This window comes from Aythya marila, assembly GCF_965140915.1.
Source record: "Aythya marila genome assembly, chromosome: 1".
Taxonomy (NCBI): domain Eukaryota; kingdom Metazoa; phylum Chordata; class Aves; order Anseriformes; family Anatidae; genus Aythya; species Aythya marila.
The window spans coordinates 70,702,623-70,720,194 of record NC_139042.1 but is presented as its reverse complement, the minus strand read 5'-3'; the positions used below and the strand labels follow the sequence as shown (position 1 = coordinate 70,720,194).

General features: G+C 37.0%; 1 protein-coding gene across 2 annotated transcripts in view; it reads left to right on the top strand.

The window, feature by feature from the left end:
* Positions 1-17,572, top strand: part of PPP2R3B (protein phosphatase 2 regulatory subunit B''beta) — a 49,766-nt gene that overhangs the window by 28,500 nt on the left and 3,694 nt on the right. For both annotated transcript variants that reach the window (XM_082783756.1, XM_082783757.1), the window contains exons 2-12: positions 286-471; positions 2,241-2,344; positions 2,893-2,995; positions 3,730-3,804; positions 7,274-7,360; positions 7,778-7,934; positions 10,027-10,075; positions 11,102-11,191; positions 11,902-12,077; positions 16,192-16,310; positions 16,395-16,501. In XM_082783756.1, coding sequence (XP_082639882.1) covers positions 286-471; positions 2,241-2,344; positions 2,893-2,995; positions 3,730-3,804; positions 7,274-7,360; positions 7,778-7,934; positions 10,027-10,075; positions 11,102-11,191; positions 11,902-12,077; positions 16,192-16,310; positions 16,395-16,501 — 1,253 coding nt within the window. The remainder of the gene's footprint in view (positions 1-285; positions 472-2,240; positions 2,345-2,892; positions 2,996-3,729; positions 3,805-7,273; positions 7,361-7,777; positions 7,935-10,026; positions 10,076-11,101; positions 11,192-11,901; positions 12,078-16,191; positions 16,311-16,394; positions 16,502-17,572) is intronic.

Sequence of the window (17,572 nt, the reverse complement as noted above, 5' to 3'; positions counted from 1 at the left end):
TTTCAGAGGTCTCCAAGAAGCTGTCTGGTATATTAATCTTGAAACTTGATAGGTTGAAGACTGAAATTGTTTTTATTAAATTTTAACATACCAGAAATCTTCCTAAATGACAGTTTTTGGAAATACTCATGAATTTTTCCAATGTGCTCTCATTCAGCCTGTCATCAGAAATCTTTTTGAAGGTGTGTTGTAACAGATAATACCAAGAGAATCAAGTCATCTGAGGATGCCTATTATACATGATTTCATTGTACCTGGCTGTCAACTGTATATTTATCTATTTAGGTTCAGGCGAAGAAAGAAGAAACTTTGCCACCATCGCTTAGTCAAACCATTCCAACTTTCTATTTTCCTCGAGGATGTCCTAAGGAAAAAGTGAATATAGATGCTGTGATTGCCAAAATTGAGAGAACTTTCTCTCAGTTTCCGAATGAGAGGGCAACTTTAGACGACATGGGGAAAGTTGCAAAGGTGAGAATTTTCTGGCTGGCTTCTTTCAATACTATATACCTATGGAAAGCAAACAAGAATTGTGCTTTGTTTTCTTGCATTATGGGTTTTCATTTCCAGCAAGGTAGTGCTAGTAAGACGGCATACCTGCTGATGTTGATAGCACAGTTATGAGTGGAAAGCTTTGCATTAAGTCTGTCTTAAAATTTACATTATTCTTAGAAAATGTAACAAACCATAGAAAACAATGTGTTCTTTGTTGACCCATAGGCGTAAGACAAAAGCCACTCTTGGTAAGCACTTTGATTTTTAGACCTCTACAAAATTAGTCACGTGGTGGAAAATGTTCCTGTCATTGGTATAAAATCTACAGAGTGCTGTTTTTCTTAAAGCAGTGTCATGAACATCCATTGTAAAGATGCTGAAACACAGAATCATTTGGTAATTTGAAATTATAACTCTTTAGTCAGTAGTGAAGAGTTAACGCAGAGTTACTGTAGAGTAGCAAAGTACTAGGCTTACAGAGCAGCTAAGATTATTTGTAAATCTTGTAATACACAATAAGCTAGTTAAATCAAACTTCAAAATTTCTAAGTAGTGCTCAAAATATCAGTGCAAGTCACGGTCTTGGTCATGAGTCTTAGGTTCTTATCCTTGTTCCTGTCACTTTGCATTTCAAGTCCAGGGCATAGAAGAATAGAAGCAGGCTCTTCTCCAGAGCAGGATTAGGGGTTGAGTTGCTCCTAGCCTACCTCACCAGAAGAGTTTAACTGCTAAGCTGAACACTAGGATTCCCTCCTTTCACAGCTCCTTTCCAACTAGAAGGGGTGCTTCAGCAAGTGAGCTGGAAGGGTCCAGTCAGCTACAACTCAGTGATAAAAGGCAGCCTCCTGAAGGGTAGGGAAAAGCCTCTCAGGCTGAGCAGGGTATTTGTCAGAAACGCTTCTGTAAGTACTGGTTAAACTACTGCATGAGAAATAACTGTCCTTTTCTGCCAGTGACCGTGCACATCTTGTAATATTTAGTATTCTCTGAGATCCAAATGAGCTGCTCACAGATGTTGGCACATCTGACGACTCCATGGCATAGTCAGTGTCAGGCAAGAGAGCAGCACTTTGCAGTGAGGACTGAGGAAGCTTGGAGCAGACGCAGAAGCAGTGCTGTAGCTGTATGGCAACACTCAAGGTGTGGAGGAGTACCTGCTGGTTACTGTGAAGTGCTGCTGGACAGGACAGGGCAGCCTGCTACCAAAAGTGGGAAAGACGTGCATGTATATGCAATGATGCAGATGACTTGAGCTATCCTCTGAGCCAGATAAATGTAAACTGGCTGTGGTCCAGAAGTTGTGTAACTGTTTGTGCTGCCTGGAGCTCAATTTAAACATATCCAGCCCAATAGCAAGGGCTCTGCTCAGCTGCTTGGAGGGTGGACAGACCAGACATGTGACTGCATTCATCTATTAGGAATGCTGCAAGTTGCTTTGTTTTACTTTCCACTTCTGAATCTTGGCCTAAAGCAGTTGCTTTAAATTAGCTAGTTTGGAGGGTGTAGCTAGTTTCAGAAACAAAATAAAAATAAAATAAAATAAATCTGTGCTTACCATGGTTTCAGTAATGCTTCTAATCCCCTACAGATACATGCGATGTTACAAAAAGGTTTTGCCCATTATGTTTCCTCAATGTTTTTCCTTAACACCTGTAAAATTTAATTTTTTGAAAGACTTATGAGGGAGTAACCCTCAGATAAGCAATCTAGTCAATGAATTGACTTGATGTATACTTTAATTATAGGCTTGTGAATGCCCACTTTACTGGAAAGGTCCTCTGTTTTATTGTGCTGGAGGAGAACGAACAGGATACGTGTCAGTTCATAAGTTTGTTGCAATGTGGAGGAAGTAAGTAGATCACTTTTTCAGAGAGATGGTATTTTTAAATGAAACATGGTAGTCTAAGTTCTGAATGAGTTTGTAAAGGGAAAGAAAACACTACCATAACCATTGTCAGTAAACTTTTACCTAGGACAACGTAAGTAGATCTTTCCTTTAAAACAAGCAAACAACTCTATATTACACTTAAAGATTTTTAAATGCTTGTGATAAATGACTGGCTATTGATGGGAAAAGTGAAAACCACGGCACTAATTTACAGATGTCATTTCTGGACAAAATGCTTTCTCTTTTTACTTTCTCTTTAGTTTCCTAGTTCTAACTTGAAAATGTCCTTTCATATAAGCAATTACTTTGAGTACCCCTCCTCAAATGTAAATGTACAAGACTAGCGTGCTTTAACTTCCCTTAGAGTGAACTTTGCAATGTGTGATTAATTATCTTTTGAATTAAATGTTGTGGTTGCAGTTCTGTAAGACTTGTTCATGCTAATTTGTATGGGCATCCTAGGAGCAATTTTCTGTGTATGCTAGTAAATGCATATCTTTACATTTCAGAATACTTCAGACCTGCTATGATGATGCTGCAAAGTTTGTTCATCTTCTAATGAACCCTGGATGCAACTATTTGGTGCAAGAAGACTTCATTCCTTTTTTACAAGTAAATTGCAACTGAAACTAGTTCTAGAAAACAAAACAAAGTTATGAGCTTGCAGAGTTTTTTTTAGCTAAACATGCGTTTTCATGGTCTTCATTAAAGTTTATTAATACTTCGTGTAGCTCACTTTGTGTTGTCCACTGAGTGCTAGTGACTTCTTTTAAAGTTAATCATTTTATGGCTGGTTATATATATATATATTTTTTTTTTATATTTATATTTTTTTATATTTTTATATATCTGCAGTAAGACGTATGGATTTGAAATTGTTTGCAAGAGTAGCTTGTATTTTTAGAATTTTTGGGATTTTGAAAAGCAGTTGAAGTTACTTATGTCAAGGAGGCCCTTTGGAGGGCAAAGGAAAAGTGGCCTGTAAATTCAAGACTTAATACAATTTCTCTCAAAGAGCAGCGAACAAATTTATAAAACCTGAATTGACTTTTAATGTGTTGTCAGACACAATTACAAGCTACAACAGTCAGTGTTTATCTGGCTAGTTTATTCAAAATCTGCCTATGTAAAATACAGGAAACCTTCAGGTTATATGGCTATTAAGAGATTATTTTATTCTTAAAGTCATCAGTGTTTACATGAAGCATGCTATAAATGAAGTTATTAATTATTCTAGTTAATTTGAACCCTCTTGCTTAAGGAAGGAGATATGCTAATCTGTGCTATTTATTTTATACAGTCACTAATGAATACTGTTCAGGATATTGTTATTCCTTTCTCTGTAGGATGTGGTGAATAGTCATCCTGGCCTATCATTTTTAAAAGAAGCATCTGAGTTTCATTCTCGGTACATTACCACGGTAAGTGTTTTTTATTTGGAAAATCTGTTCTTGTTAATTAAGTACAAAAATCAGAATGGTTAAAGTTAGTCAATAAGCATCTTTGTCCTTTGGAGGGAAAAAAAAAAAAGTTGAGTATGCTGTCAGTCTTAATTTCTACTTAACTAGAGGTATTACAAAGAAAATTGATTTATTTTAGCATTGTAGTAGAAAGTGGTGAACTTAATACTAGGAAGAGAAACACTGAATTGTAATAGTGTACAATAAGTTAATGAACATTGAACAAAGAATGTGCTGTTATCTTAGACTGACTTGATTGTGGGTTTAGACTGTACTCATTAGAATCCCACCCTTATTCTGCGATTAATTAAATGCAATTTTGAATGAAAAGTCTATATTAACATGATTATGTTCAGCATCAAGTAAAGTAATGTTAATACTGAAGCTGCTTACCATTTTTCTCTCTGGGGGTTTTTCTTTCTAGGCAGGTTTTTTTATACAAAAAAAAAAGCTCCATTTCTTTCTTCATGCAGTTACATGACTGAAGTATTCTTTAGGTACACAAGGGAAAAATCAGTGACATTATATTTCCTTAGCTGTAGACTAGATACCCAATTCCACTGAAGTCTCAAAAGATGAAAACTCCACAAAATGACATTCCATTCATTCTGTGCACATGAAAACTAGTTTAACGAATATTCACCAACACAAACCATGTGGAGTTGGTCATGTTTTATCCAGCTTATAGTTTTACCCAGACCTAAATGTGGAAGACTTTTTGAAGTGTTTGGTTTTGGTTCCTCCTATCCTTCCTATAGAGACTGCCAGCCTATCAAGTAGGTCCTGATGTATTAGTTTTTACTTTTTGTAATCATTACATGAGCTCCCGGAGCCTTCTTGCCAAATGTGACTAGAGGAAATGTTCTGCCTGTGAGAGTAGTTCTCTTGATTAATGGATTGTGGTTTGTATCAAAGCCTGCTCTGCTTAAAATCATGAAAGCTTGCTGAAGGAAGGAAAAAATCCTGCCACTTCCAGTTACTTTTCTTTGGATGAACAGCTTATTTGAGTAGGTTTGGGCCTAGCAATATTGAGTAAACCAGTGCTGGCAGCACTTTACTGACAACACTTAGTATAGTTTCAAGAGAAATCCACATTTAATCAAAATTCCAAAAAAGAAGCTAGTATTTTTTAATAATGTAGTAAGAATATTTGGAATGCCATTCTGCAGATAAAAAAATGGCAAGAGGACTCTGCTGTTATTTCTTGTCTTGTTTCAGGATGGAGTAACTGTTAGTGGTAAATTGACCTATACAGCCTTCTAAAACTCTGTCCTAGAAACTGTTACTAATATAGGTGACTCTTCTAGAAGATAAAGTAAGGCATTTTGGACCAGGTGATCCTGGAGGTCTTTTCCAACCTTTATGATTCTATGATTTTATGTATTCACCTGTATTCAGAATGGCCTTAATCTTGCTACGTGAAGCTTTAAAGGGTGTTGTAAGCATTGTAGTTGAATATTTAATCTCTGTTCATGCTAATTCCAGTTAGCAGTTAAATGAACCATTTTTTTTGCATTTTTTTGCAGTTTGTGTGTATATATATATGTGTGTGTGTGTGCATGTGTATGCATACATACGCTTCATAAATTTAGTGCAGCAGGTGTTTAAGTATTCTTCAACCATGGAAGCAACTGATTCTGTCTGCTAGGCAGTGATATCAGTTGGTTGGTCAGCCTAGTGGTAAGGTTAGGTGCACATGTTCAAGATAAAGCTGAATTACATTACAAACACTTGTCCTGACAAATGGGGTACTACGTTTAGTCTGCAAGTATGTTGTATGTACATCTTAACTATGAATTCTTGAAATTGCAGTCTCCACAGTTTCCTCTCCCTTATGACAAACCGTTGTGCAGCCTAGTAAGGAAGGCAATTCTCTGACAATTGGCTTGTACTCTGCTTCAATTCACTTTAGAAAACTGTCTTTTATGCCTGTTCCCAGTTGTCTCCAGCAAACATTCAATTTTGTTTTTATTTTTAGACCAGTTAAATGTATAACAGATGAGATAATGACATGCAGATGGATTAAGTTGCAAAGCTAAGGCAAAACCTTTTTAGAAAAAATTGCTTTGTAGTATAAGCCAAAAATGGGCCTTCCCTAAACTCACAATTAGAATTGAGCTAATTAAGTTTCAGAAGCAGGCTGGTCTATTCTCCTTTCTACATCTAGGGAGCCAGCTGTTCTTTTTCAAAGTGTGTGCTGCAGAGCTTACTGTATGCAACAGTTTAAGCTTTATTTTAAAGAATCATGAACAAAACTCTTCTGTTTGTACTTTAAAATTGTTGTTGTCTTTAAACTATTGGTATGCTTCAATTAAAACCTGAGGTAATGAAAAGGTCTTTAGTTTGAAAGAGGTTTTTATTGGGAGAGGAAGAAATTTCTAAAAATGTGGCCTTTCTTGGCTAATAACTACTGTTGTGAGTAAAATGCTGTGCATGCAACATTTAGTGCATTGCTAATCAGCAGGTATAATCCATTTCCAGTTAAGCAATTACGGTTGATAATATCTTAAATTTTTTTTGGTCTACTTTATTATTGATGAATGAATTATTTAGAATGTTTATCTGGTTGAATCCAGTATTCACCTCAAAAATGTTTTACTTAAAAACTAAGAGAAATTGTGTTTTAAAGGCTCATGTTTGTAAATTAAAGCTAAGCAGGTTATGCTAAATGCATGAGTTTACCAAAATGATCCACCAGTGAAACTGATTTAAGTAGAAGTGTTTGAATAGAACTGAATGAATTTGCTTCTGGTTCCAGTATCACTCTTGCCATAGAAAATAGTGTATTTCTTGCTAGCTTTTTGTTACTCAGTTAGAAATAATTTGTGCTATTTTTAGTAGTAGTGTCAGTTTTTTCCATCTAACTTTAAATAGAATGAAATGGGGGGGGAGGGATGCATTGTCTGTCCACCTGCAGGAAGTATTGTTCCTGTTAGGTGTTGGTTGGTTGTATTTGTGGACTTGAGAAGTCATGGCATCCATGTCCCCTTTTTGTTTGTCACTTCGTTTATGAAGTAAAATTTTCATAGCAAATATGGGTCTTTTAAATCCAAAGCCATGAGATACATTAATGGGTTTATCAGATGATATCCTAAAGTGTTAGAAGATTGGGAGGCAGTGAAACTGTCAACAGATGAATTCTGGATAACTTGTGAATATTCTGCAGCTTCACTGTGTGGGGCATGGGTACTGCAGCATCAAAGTAAGAGTTACCTAGATTAGATATAGATGGAAGTAGCTTGGGAATATGACATGACATAACAGAAGCATCAAAGTGCAAGTAATGGAAAGAACAGACTTCTAAGCCCTTCAGTTTTGGGGAAAGACGGAGTCCTGTAATGTAGCTAAGGCTTATCTTTGATCACAAATTTTTGGGAGGGTGCTTAGGTAGCATACTGAAGATCACCTCTTTGTTTTCTTTTTCTTACAGGTTATACAGAGAATATTTTATACAGTAAATAGGTCCTGGTCTGGGAAAATAACCTGTAATGAGCTCAGGAAAAGCAACTTTTTGCAGGTACACAATATCTAAAGCTTTGCAAGATGTTTCTACAAGTTTAAAAACTGTATTAACTAAATGTTTAAGGGAGTAATGTAAGAAGCATTTCTTCTTTTTGCAAAACTAGTGGGACTAAATTGCATTAACACGTATACAGGAGAGTATGTTTAAATGTCATCTTTTATCTAGACCTGTCTATGTGTAAATTTGATTAGCAGAAATCTGTCTTCATTTTTCTATGGACATATTAGCTTTCAACCTTTTCTGTTAAGTCTTTGCTGTCATTCTGCATGGTGTGCCCTGTCTCTGAAGATAAAAACTTATCCATTGACATATTGTTAGGTAATAGTAATTAGTTTGGTTATCAGAACTCAGATCACTCAGCAGCTGTCTTAGAAATTCTTTAATGTGTTCTACTTATCCTTCTGATAATAGAATGTGGCATTATTGGAAGAGGAAGCTGATATTAACCAGCTGACAGAGTACTTCTCATATGAACATTTCTACGTTATCTATTGCAAATTTTGGGAGCTGGACACAGACCATGACCTCTATATTGATCGGAAGGATTTAGCTCGACATAATGATCATGGTATGACAAATGAAGCATCTTTCTTTACATGTGTTAAATGACCTGTAAGCTTTCACCTGAGGAAGTGGTTAGCCACAAAGGACAGCGTTCATGAGTCTGTAGGTGTAGGTCATCCTGCTGACTCAGGAAATAAAGTAGGGCAAGTTATTTCTGATGCTATCTTGTGTCTAGCAATACCTAATCAGAGGAAAACCCTCAATTTGAATTCTGACTGTGGTGAAGAAGAGGAGGAGGAAATAAGTTTGAAAGTCTGTAGGCTTGACTGGGAAGAAGGGGAGACAAGAGGAAATGACGTCAAGTTGTGCCAGGGGAGGTTTAAATTGAATATTAGGAGAAATTTCTTCACTGAAAGAGTTGTCTTTACTGAAAGAGTTGTGAAATATTGGAACAGGCTGCCCAGGGAAGTAGTTGAGTTGCTATCCCTAGAGGTCTTCAAAAAATGTGTAGATGTAGTGCTTAGTGACATGGTTTAACAGTCAGCTTGGCAGTGCTAGTTAAAGGTTGGACCAGATGATCTCAGAGGTCTTTTCCAACCTAAATGATTCTGTTATTCTGTGATTCTTGCAAACATACGTTGTTGCTTTGCTTATTTTAAGGTTTTGTTGACTCAGCTGCAGGACATTTTGTTTTAGTACCATTTAGTGGCTTTACCTCTTCTGCATTCACAACATACAATGACTTTGAGATCCTATAGTCTTGTATACTCGCACCTATTTTAAATATTCTTGTAGCTTTTATGGAACTGCTGTGTTTTCTTGTTCTGTTTGCCGTGTCTATTGTCATCTTTGTCCTCTTCAGGACTAGAAAGCTTACTTAAATGCTGAGTGACTAAGGAATATGATGCTGCATTAAAAAGGAACAAAAAGCATTCTGATAGCTTCTGAAAGCTTGCCTGCAGAAGTCTATACTTTAGCACACCAAGGAAGGGAAGCTTTTTTCATTTGAGAGGTTGCTTTAGTAGGTACAGTATAAGAAAGCAAGCAGAACTGATATCAGGCCACAGGCAGTTTATTTTGCACTGGTTTTGTATCCTTTAAGCCTAGAAATATTGATTAAAGCTTAACAGTTGCTGTCTGATGAGACCTAGACTAAATAAGAGCATAAAATGGACCTGATACACGGATTTAGTCATAAAAGCTTCTATTTTTGTGTAAAAATCAAATCTACATTCATCAATCCCTTCCTTTCTTGTCACTGGTTTAAAATTAGATCAAACATGTGGAAAGAGCATGGAAAGAAAGTACTGAAGTATTTAGGTATTGTTGGAAAGACTGAGCAACTTCAGTGTTTCAAAACTAGATAGGAAGATAGCAGCATATGTCTGAAACAAATTGGCAATCCTACAGTTCTGCGGATAGATGTTAGTAGGGGCCAATATTCCTACTGAAATAATGTGGTGGTGGCATCTTCTAAAGTATATAAAACAGATGACCAGTTTGAATGGTTAACCACTTGGCTGAATTATCAGTATTTCTACAGTGTTGAAAAAGGAATTGAGAGCTAGAATAATCAGAAGTAATTCTGCTTCTATGAGAATAGGGTTGTATGCTGCTTTGAGTGCCTTCCACAAATTCCTCAAGTTGCTCTGCATGTCCCTTACAGGGGTAGTGTTCAGTTAAGACATGTATCTAAAAATCCCTGGAATTGTTTCAAAATAGAAATATGAATCACAACCATGTCAGAAATAGACCCATGTCAGAATCAACTAGGTATGCTCATTATGCATTAATATGCAATTCTGTTTTGGCCCTTTGCCAAAAGCAGGGTCACAAGCTAATGGTACTTGAAAACATTGTTTACTTGTCTTAGAACTAGTAAATGATGTTTTACTAATCAGCCAGTCATTACTTCTGTTATGCTACTATTTCTGTATCAAGTCTGAATTCAAAGCTGGTTGTTCGGCTCTAGCTTTGCTCTGGAGACTGTTAAGTCGTCCTTTCTGAGAGAACTCAAAGGGATTAATGAGTGCTAGAGTTGATCTTTCTTACAGGTGTGTGATTATGTGAGGTTTCCAATAAACTCTTCAACTAGACAGTACAAAGCAAAAATAATTTGTACATAACTGACAGAACTTTAAACCCTTCTTTCACAGCAATATCAAGTAGAATGATAGAGAGGATCTTCTCAGGAGCAGTAACAAGGTAATTATTTTGTATACTGATCTAAATCCAATCTAATACTTATATGCTTGCTGGTTAAATTGTGTGTGATTATTCCCAGGATAAAATGACCTCATTTGAAACAGAACATTGAATTTCAGTACTTAATATTGTTGTTAAAACTTGAGAGTATTCATGGAATCTCTGGCTCAATCCAAGATTGGATTTACTCTTTAATCTTTACTCTTCTTTCTTTATCCATATGAACACTCATTGTTTGCTATTATATAGCATAGCAGGGATGGGAATGAGGGAGGAAAAAATGTTGGCATTGTCTTTCTGTCCCTCTAACCTGTAGAATTTTCAAAGGGATTTGGGCTTTTTAACTACTACTAATAAAATGAACACTTGCATAACAAGTTTACAAAAATGAATCTATATGATATATGCAGCTAGAAAGTTACCAATAAACTGAAATAACAAAAGCTGAAATGAATGGTATAGACATTGGCAGGCATGTCTACAGTTCATTCCATCACGAGTTTTTTGGGCGAGACAAAACATACATTGTATCTTTCTAGATATCATAAAGATAACAGCAAAAAAAGGAATTTTTGGGGGAATGAAATATAACATGCCTATTAACTGCCTACCTGACTCTTTGCTAGAGAGGCTGACATTTGGGTGCTATGTTCTGTAGTATGAGTAGAAACAGATATAACTATGTTCTTGTCACATACACTTAATATTTTTTTCATTTCTATCTTTATACTTGTATTCCAACACTACTTCTAGCTGAGGAAGATAAGTAAAACTTTTGGTTCTTCTAGACAGAGTGCTGTCCACCTTCTACTACCTTCCTCTTTAAATATCCATTGCAGTGGAAACAGAGCTCACAAGCTCCCTTATCCTGAGTGACCATAGGCACTGACGTATTTCCTTCAAACAATGCATCTTTTGGGAGATAAATGTAGTTAATAGCACCAAGGGAAAATATTCCTTAATTCTAGTAAAACCTATCTGTTTTAAAATAAATTCTCCATATTTTTTCCCACATCGGCTGTCAAGAGGTAGAAAAGCACAAAAAGATGGAAAAATAAGCTATGCTGACTTTGTCTGGTTTTTGATATCTGAAGAAGACAAGAAGACACCAACTAGGTAAGAGTGAATTTGTTTTAGCAGAAATAGACTGGCTTTATTGGTTTTCTAGCCCTAAAAAGGAGAGATTTCTGTTGCTCAGATAGAACTTTAGAAGAGACTGAACTATAAAAATTGACTGGGGAAACTGGCTCAGTTGGTTGAATCATTGTTATTTTTTAGTGTTGTTCTATTGTTGCTGGTATAAAGATCTGTTTCAGTGGTTTCTAACAAGCTAACTACATGTTATTATTCATATGTTGCTTGTTATTGACAACAACATAAAAGGAAACCACAGGTGTTTCTTGATGCCAGTGGCTTTGGGGAGCTATGCAGTTAGCACTAGCTATAGAACATTCGCAAACTTATTGCTTGATTTTATTGCATTATTGGCTTGTTCAATTTGAAAAAAGAACTTAGTTCTGATGCACAATTTAATTTTCCATTGGCTCCCTTGATTATTTTTTTTATGTAAAGCTATATGTTCTAGTCCTTTCCTTTTTTTACCCCTCACAATTAAAGTGTGTTTTCAAATGCAAACGTTGTGTGGTAGGGCAACTACCAGAAGCTTTTATCACAATAGGTGTTTCTTGTCTAATGACTTCCTATGGTATTACAGAATGTAGTCTTAAGTTTTAAATCTGTAAGTAGCATAGCCTTTAAAACAAGCATCATAAATTCTTAAAACTGTTTGCGTGAACAGTTCTTTGTTATTAAATACATAATTTCAGCATTGAATACTGGTTTCGCTGCATGGATCTTGATGGGGATGGTGTTTTGTCTATGTATGAATTGGAGTACTTTTATGAAGAGCAGTGCCAAAAATTAGATAACATGGCCATAGAACCTTTGCCATTTGAAGACTGTTTGTGCCAGATGCTGGATCTCGTGAAGCCACAATATGAAGGTAATGAAATTCTTTTCCATTCTTTAACTTCTGCTTCTCTGGGCTAGGAGTTAGTGTTACCCCTAAGAGCAATCAGTTGGTTATACCAAGAATAAACCTTTATTTGGTGGTCGTCTCTAAAGCCTATTAGTGTTTATTAATTGAATGGTCTTCCAAGGACAGGCAGGCATTCATTTCCACACTAAAATTGAATACACAATATACTGCTTTAAATTCCATGAAATCTTAAACATGGCTACAAGCCCAAATTTGTCTCATATAAAATCTTTCCTGCTGCCTGAGGTGATGCCCTCAAGAAATGCTCCTGACTGTTTTGCTGACTTGCTGCTTACCTGTTCCACAACTCAGTTAAATGAGATTCCTTCAGATCGAGCAATTTCTAAATGGTGTTTGTGTCTATAGATCATTATTATCAGACTTCTTTTAGGTTACAAGCCTAAACTCCCATTAGGAAATCAGTCCAAGATCATCTTGGACTCGATGATCTTGAGGTCTCTTCCAACCTAGAAATTCTGTGATTCTGTGAAATTCATGACAATGGTCTTAGAGGTAGCTGAATTTTAAACCATCCATAGTTTTGGCCATTTTCTACATTCATTTGAACCTTCAATAGGCCTGCATTCTACTTTCCTGCATTTGACACGTGATCTTTAGCTGATCAAAACCAAGCCTACATTTTATGCCTGGAAAAAGGAAAAATATATATATATAATGGAGCATGACACTTGTTTCTTAATTGCTGTTCTGTGCTGCTCTGTACTATGTGTTTTGAATGCTTTGGTAAACATATTACTGCAATGTTAAAGTGACATCCTGCATGTTCATGGCCTCTACCTCTGCTGTTTCTGCTATTTGTCTTGAGTTTGATAAAACTGTTCTATCAGCAGTGGATTGGTCTTCAGGGACTTCTTGAACTCAGGACAACTGAGGTCAACCTGCATCTGAATTTAATGTCTGAACACTCCTTTATAGTTAACACTAATAATCCTTATTATGGCTAAGCTTTTTAATGTGAACTTCAGTGTGTAAAAGGACTTGGCTTATGCTCTAATTGCTATTCTTGTACAGAGCCTGCATTGCAACAAATGTAGAACTTGCATATTTGCACTTGAAGTGTTTGATAGGAATGATAACGTTTAACTCTTATACTATTGTCTGTTTTTTATGGTAAAAGGAAATTATTGAATGCTTATTCTTTTGTCTATCAAATATGTTGTGCTAGTGTCTCACACTTATGCATTTTTGTAGATGAAGCACTGAGTTGCCTACTTGAATTTCAAGTATCACTTCAATACTGTGTAAGAGGGTGGCTCTATTTACTGTTCATAAAATTATGGCTAGTGTATAAAAATATGTAGTCTTGCCTATTGCCCACCTTCTTTCCAGTATTAAGAACATTTAATTACAGGAAACTTAGCTCTGTTGAAAAAAAGACACTTATCTTTTATGGAGGTAAATTTCACATGCCAAAGGAACTGAAATAGCTCAAAACTAGTTTTAAAGAAATAAAAGCTTCACATTATTTCAACCAAGTTGAAATGAATTTGCTAAGTAAAAACACTCATTTATCATCATTTTACATCCTTTAGAAATGTAAAAAGAAAAAGTTGTAGTAAGTATGTTCTGGCTGGAAGCCTAGTCCTAGATATCAGTGGAATGGAGTCCTACATCAACATTCATGTGTAATGCAAGGGGGGTCAGGGAGAACTAAAGAAGTTGAAATAAACTCTGAAGAAAGCATTTGTTATATGCTTGCCTACAGTAACATCCCAGACTTAAAGTGTCCTTCCAGTCTTGTATGTTGTGCTTCTGAAAGGCAGATGTTTTTGATGGTGCCTCAGTTCTGCATTTGAAATGAAACAAGATTGGCGTGTCTGATCCATATGATGAACTTGATGAAAGGAGGCTGTGAAAGGTCTCAACCAAGAGAAGAGTTATTTAGGACAACAAAAATAAAAGCTACTCATAAAGAGCTGATTGTTTTCCACGTCACACAGTTTTTGCTAAAAAGATGGATTACTAAAAGGATTCATCCATTTTTCTAACACAACCCAGCCTCAGCAATTGATACTTCAGTTGGTAGATTTGAAACAAAAAGGTAACTTCATATAACATGTAGCTGCACTGTGATACAATTTGCTAAAGGATGCTTTGTACCAAAACCCGAATTCATGAATTTGTACAGATGTAGATCTAGCAATTTCAATTTCGTTCTGTTCCTGTTGGTCTTTGAGAGACAGTGTGGGTGTCTGCATGAGCAGTAGTGAAGCTCCCAGTGCAGTAAATGGAAACTGGAGAGCAAATCAGTGAACCAAATATAGGCATCTAACTTAAATTGGGAGCTTATATAACTAGGACTCAAATCAGTTGCTTGGTTGTGGAGAGATGCTGCCACTTGAGATGACCCGATACACCAGACATCTGTGCCAGTCTGACAGATACGACACAGGTGCCGTGAGGGATTTGTCGTTCTGGAGCATCAGCTGTAAGCCAGGCAGAATACACGAGGGCTCCTCAGATGGTGGCAGATGTGTGGCAACCATTTCCAAATGGGATTCAGATTCAAAGACCTCTGCTTCCCTCTGATGCCCTTGAGTTATACATTGTTAAAGATGGGATGCTCTGCTGAGGAAACACTGTTGTAAGTCTGGCTTTTGAGCTCTTCCATAACATCTGCAGTTAGCTACTCCTTGACAACAGAAGACTGCCCGTATATAAGGTGAATTAATAAAGGAGGGTTTTAAGGACAGCCATCTGTCTTTCCTTGTATGTCTGGCGTTTCTGAGTCTTTCTGCAGAAGCTTAATATTCAGCCTTGAAATAAGGTAACATTTCTGAGCAACATGACAAATACTTATAACACTTAGCAGATCCATTGTTTTGGGCTTTTGAAGGGTCGGTTTATAAAATAAAATACTTCTGAACGCTTTGCGTTCCACTCAAACAATAAATACTGGTCAGCCTAGACAAATGAGACAAATTACTTTTATGGAAAATTCACTCGTATGAAGCACAGTCACATGCTCAGGTCTAAAATAGATGCTGGAATTTTTGGGCCAAATAGAAATTATTTTTCAAGTAGGAGTTGAAGGAGCTTAGTGAGATGGATTACCTTCACTTGTATAATGCAGAATAACTTCAGCTCTGGTGAGGCCGCACCTCGAGTACTGTGTTCAGTTTTGGGCCCCTCGCTACAAGAAGGACATGGAGGTGCTTGAGCGGGTCCAGAGAAGGGCGACGAAGCTGGTGAGGGGCCTGGAGAACAAGTCCTACGAGGAGCGGCTGAGGGAGCTGGGCTTGTTCAGCCTGGAGAAGAGGAGGCTCAGGGGTGACCTTATCGCTCTTTTTAGGTACCTCAAGGGAGGCTGTAGCGAGGTGGGGGTTGGCCTGTTCTCCCACGTGCCTGGTGACAGGACGAGGGGGAATGGGCTTAAGTTGAGCCAGGGGAGTTTTAGGTTAGATGTTAGGAAGAACTTCTTCACTGAAAGGGTTGTGAGGCACTGGAACAGGCTGCCCAGGGAAGTGGTGGAGTCACCATCCCTGGAAGTCTTCAAAAGCCATTTAGATGTAGAGCTTAGGGATATGGTTTAGTGGAGGGCTGTTAGCGTTAGGTTGGAGGTTGGACTCGATGACCTTGAGGTCTCTTCCAACCTAGAAATTCTGTGATTCTGTGAACTTAGGAAAAAAAAAAAGGGGAATCTCCTTCATTCAGGGAAGAGAAAGGGATGCTGAAAGAGGAGATTCCTACCTGCTACGCAAACACTTCTTAGGAAGGAATGGCTAGCTCTCTGAAGGCTTCTGTCTCATAGGAAGCTTGGACAATTGGCTTAAATGATCTTTAAATCTAGGTATGGTAGACTTCTTCAATAGGAAGTGCTTCACTAGGGTGATAGCTAAAGCACAGAAAAAAATCTGAAGTACTTAAAGGTTTTGTCTGTTTTGAAGGACACTTTTCTAGGTAGGTATTTCATCTTTTCAGTCCTCTGCTATTGCATTGAGCATCAGTAGCAAATGATCTTGAGCATGATGATGATTTAAGAAAGAATATTATTCAAAAGTTTTTGGCAAAAGATATTTAGAGTTACAATTATCCTCTCTCTTAATCTTGTTTACAGGAAAAATTACTCTGCATGATTTAAAGAGATGCAAGTTGACAAATGTGTTTTTTGATACTTTTTTCAACATTGAAAAATACCTCGACCATGAACAGAAAGATCAATTTTCTATGTTGCGGGTGAGTTTGAAGCTGTAAAAGTCTCTTTAGCTACGTGCTTAATGATTAATGCAGCTTTGTATAACTTGCAATGTGATTGTTTAGGATGGTGAAGGCGAAAGTCAAGAGTTGTCTGACTGGGAGAAGTATGCTGCTGAAGAGTATGATATCTTGGTAGCAGAAGAGGCAGCAAGTGACCAGTGGAATGACGGGTAAGAACATCGCAGGAGAGCTGGCACAAATCCTTTTTACTGATTCAGAGCCTCACAATCACTGCCACTGTTAATGCTGTTTTTGTAGATCATTGTTGTTGGTTGTGTTTAGCCATGTGCCCAGTGAGGCAGAAAGAACCTCCCTTAGAACCTCCCTTGTATCTAGAATGAAAGTGTCTGGAATGAAATACTCTTTGACAGTTTGTGATCACACGAATTTTGTCAAAGAAAAGGTCCTACATCAAATTTTCAGCAGAAAGATGATTTTAAACAGCTTCACAGCTAAACATGATACAACACAGTTTCTCTAGCTTGTTGAGTCAATGAAGAGCATCATTAGGAGTTTTATGGGGGAAAGACTGAGTTCTGAACTAAAAATTATATTGGCTTAAAGTATTTCCTAATTGTTCTGTGAGAGTAAACGTGAAAATTCTTGCTCTTTCAGAATCACTCCTTTCAATTTGCTAGGCGACTTCCAGAACCTCTTGGAATCGTGCTGTACTTGGAGTCAGGTTTTCAAATCTTGTTTTCAGGTGGAAGCACTAAAGCTCTGCTTCCAAAATCCTGAATTTGCCTTTCACCTTTTCATTATTTAAAAAGATAAGTAAAAAGGTACAACTTTAACTTGTTTTAGGCCTTAAGTTGAGGGACGTGTCTAGAGAAAACACGTTTTCCTGCTTTCCCTATATCAGAAAAACAAGATCATCTTCTATGCCAGACAGCAATATTCATTTTTAAAATGTCTGTTGTTCTTGGCAAGGATTTAGAGAATTACTGGCTTGATGTTTAGGAAACTGTTCTAAAAGGTGTCCCGGCCCTTGGGAGGGGGGTTGGAATTAGGTGATCCTTTCCAACCAAATTATTCTACGGTTGTAAAACATGCAAGCAAAATCTTCTCAATGTACTAAGTTCAAGAAACTAAATTCAAAAAACTTCTTAAAAGAAAGCATATGAGGGAAGAATTGTCACCCAGTCTCCTCAACAGTGAGGGCATCACACTGTTAACTCTTTGTCGAAGCCTCCCCAGAAGTGATTAATATTACAGAATTAACAAGCCAAAAAAAATACTGA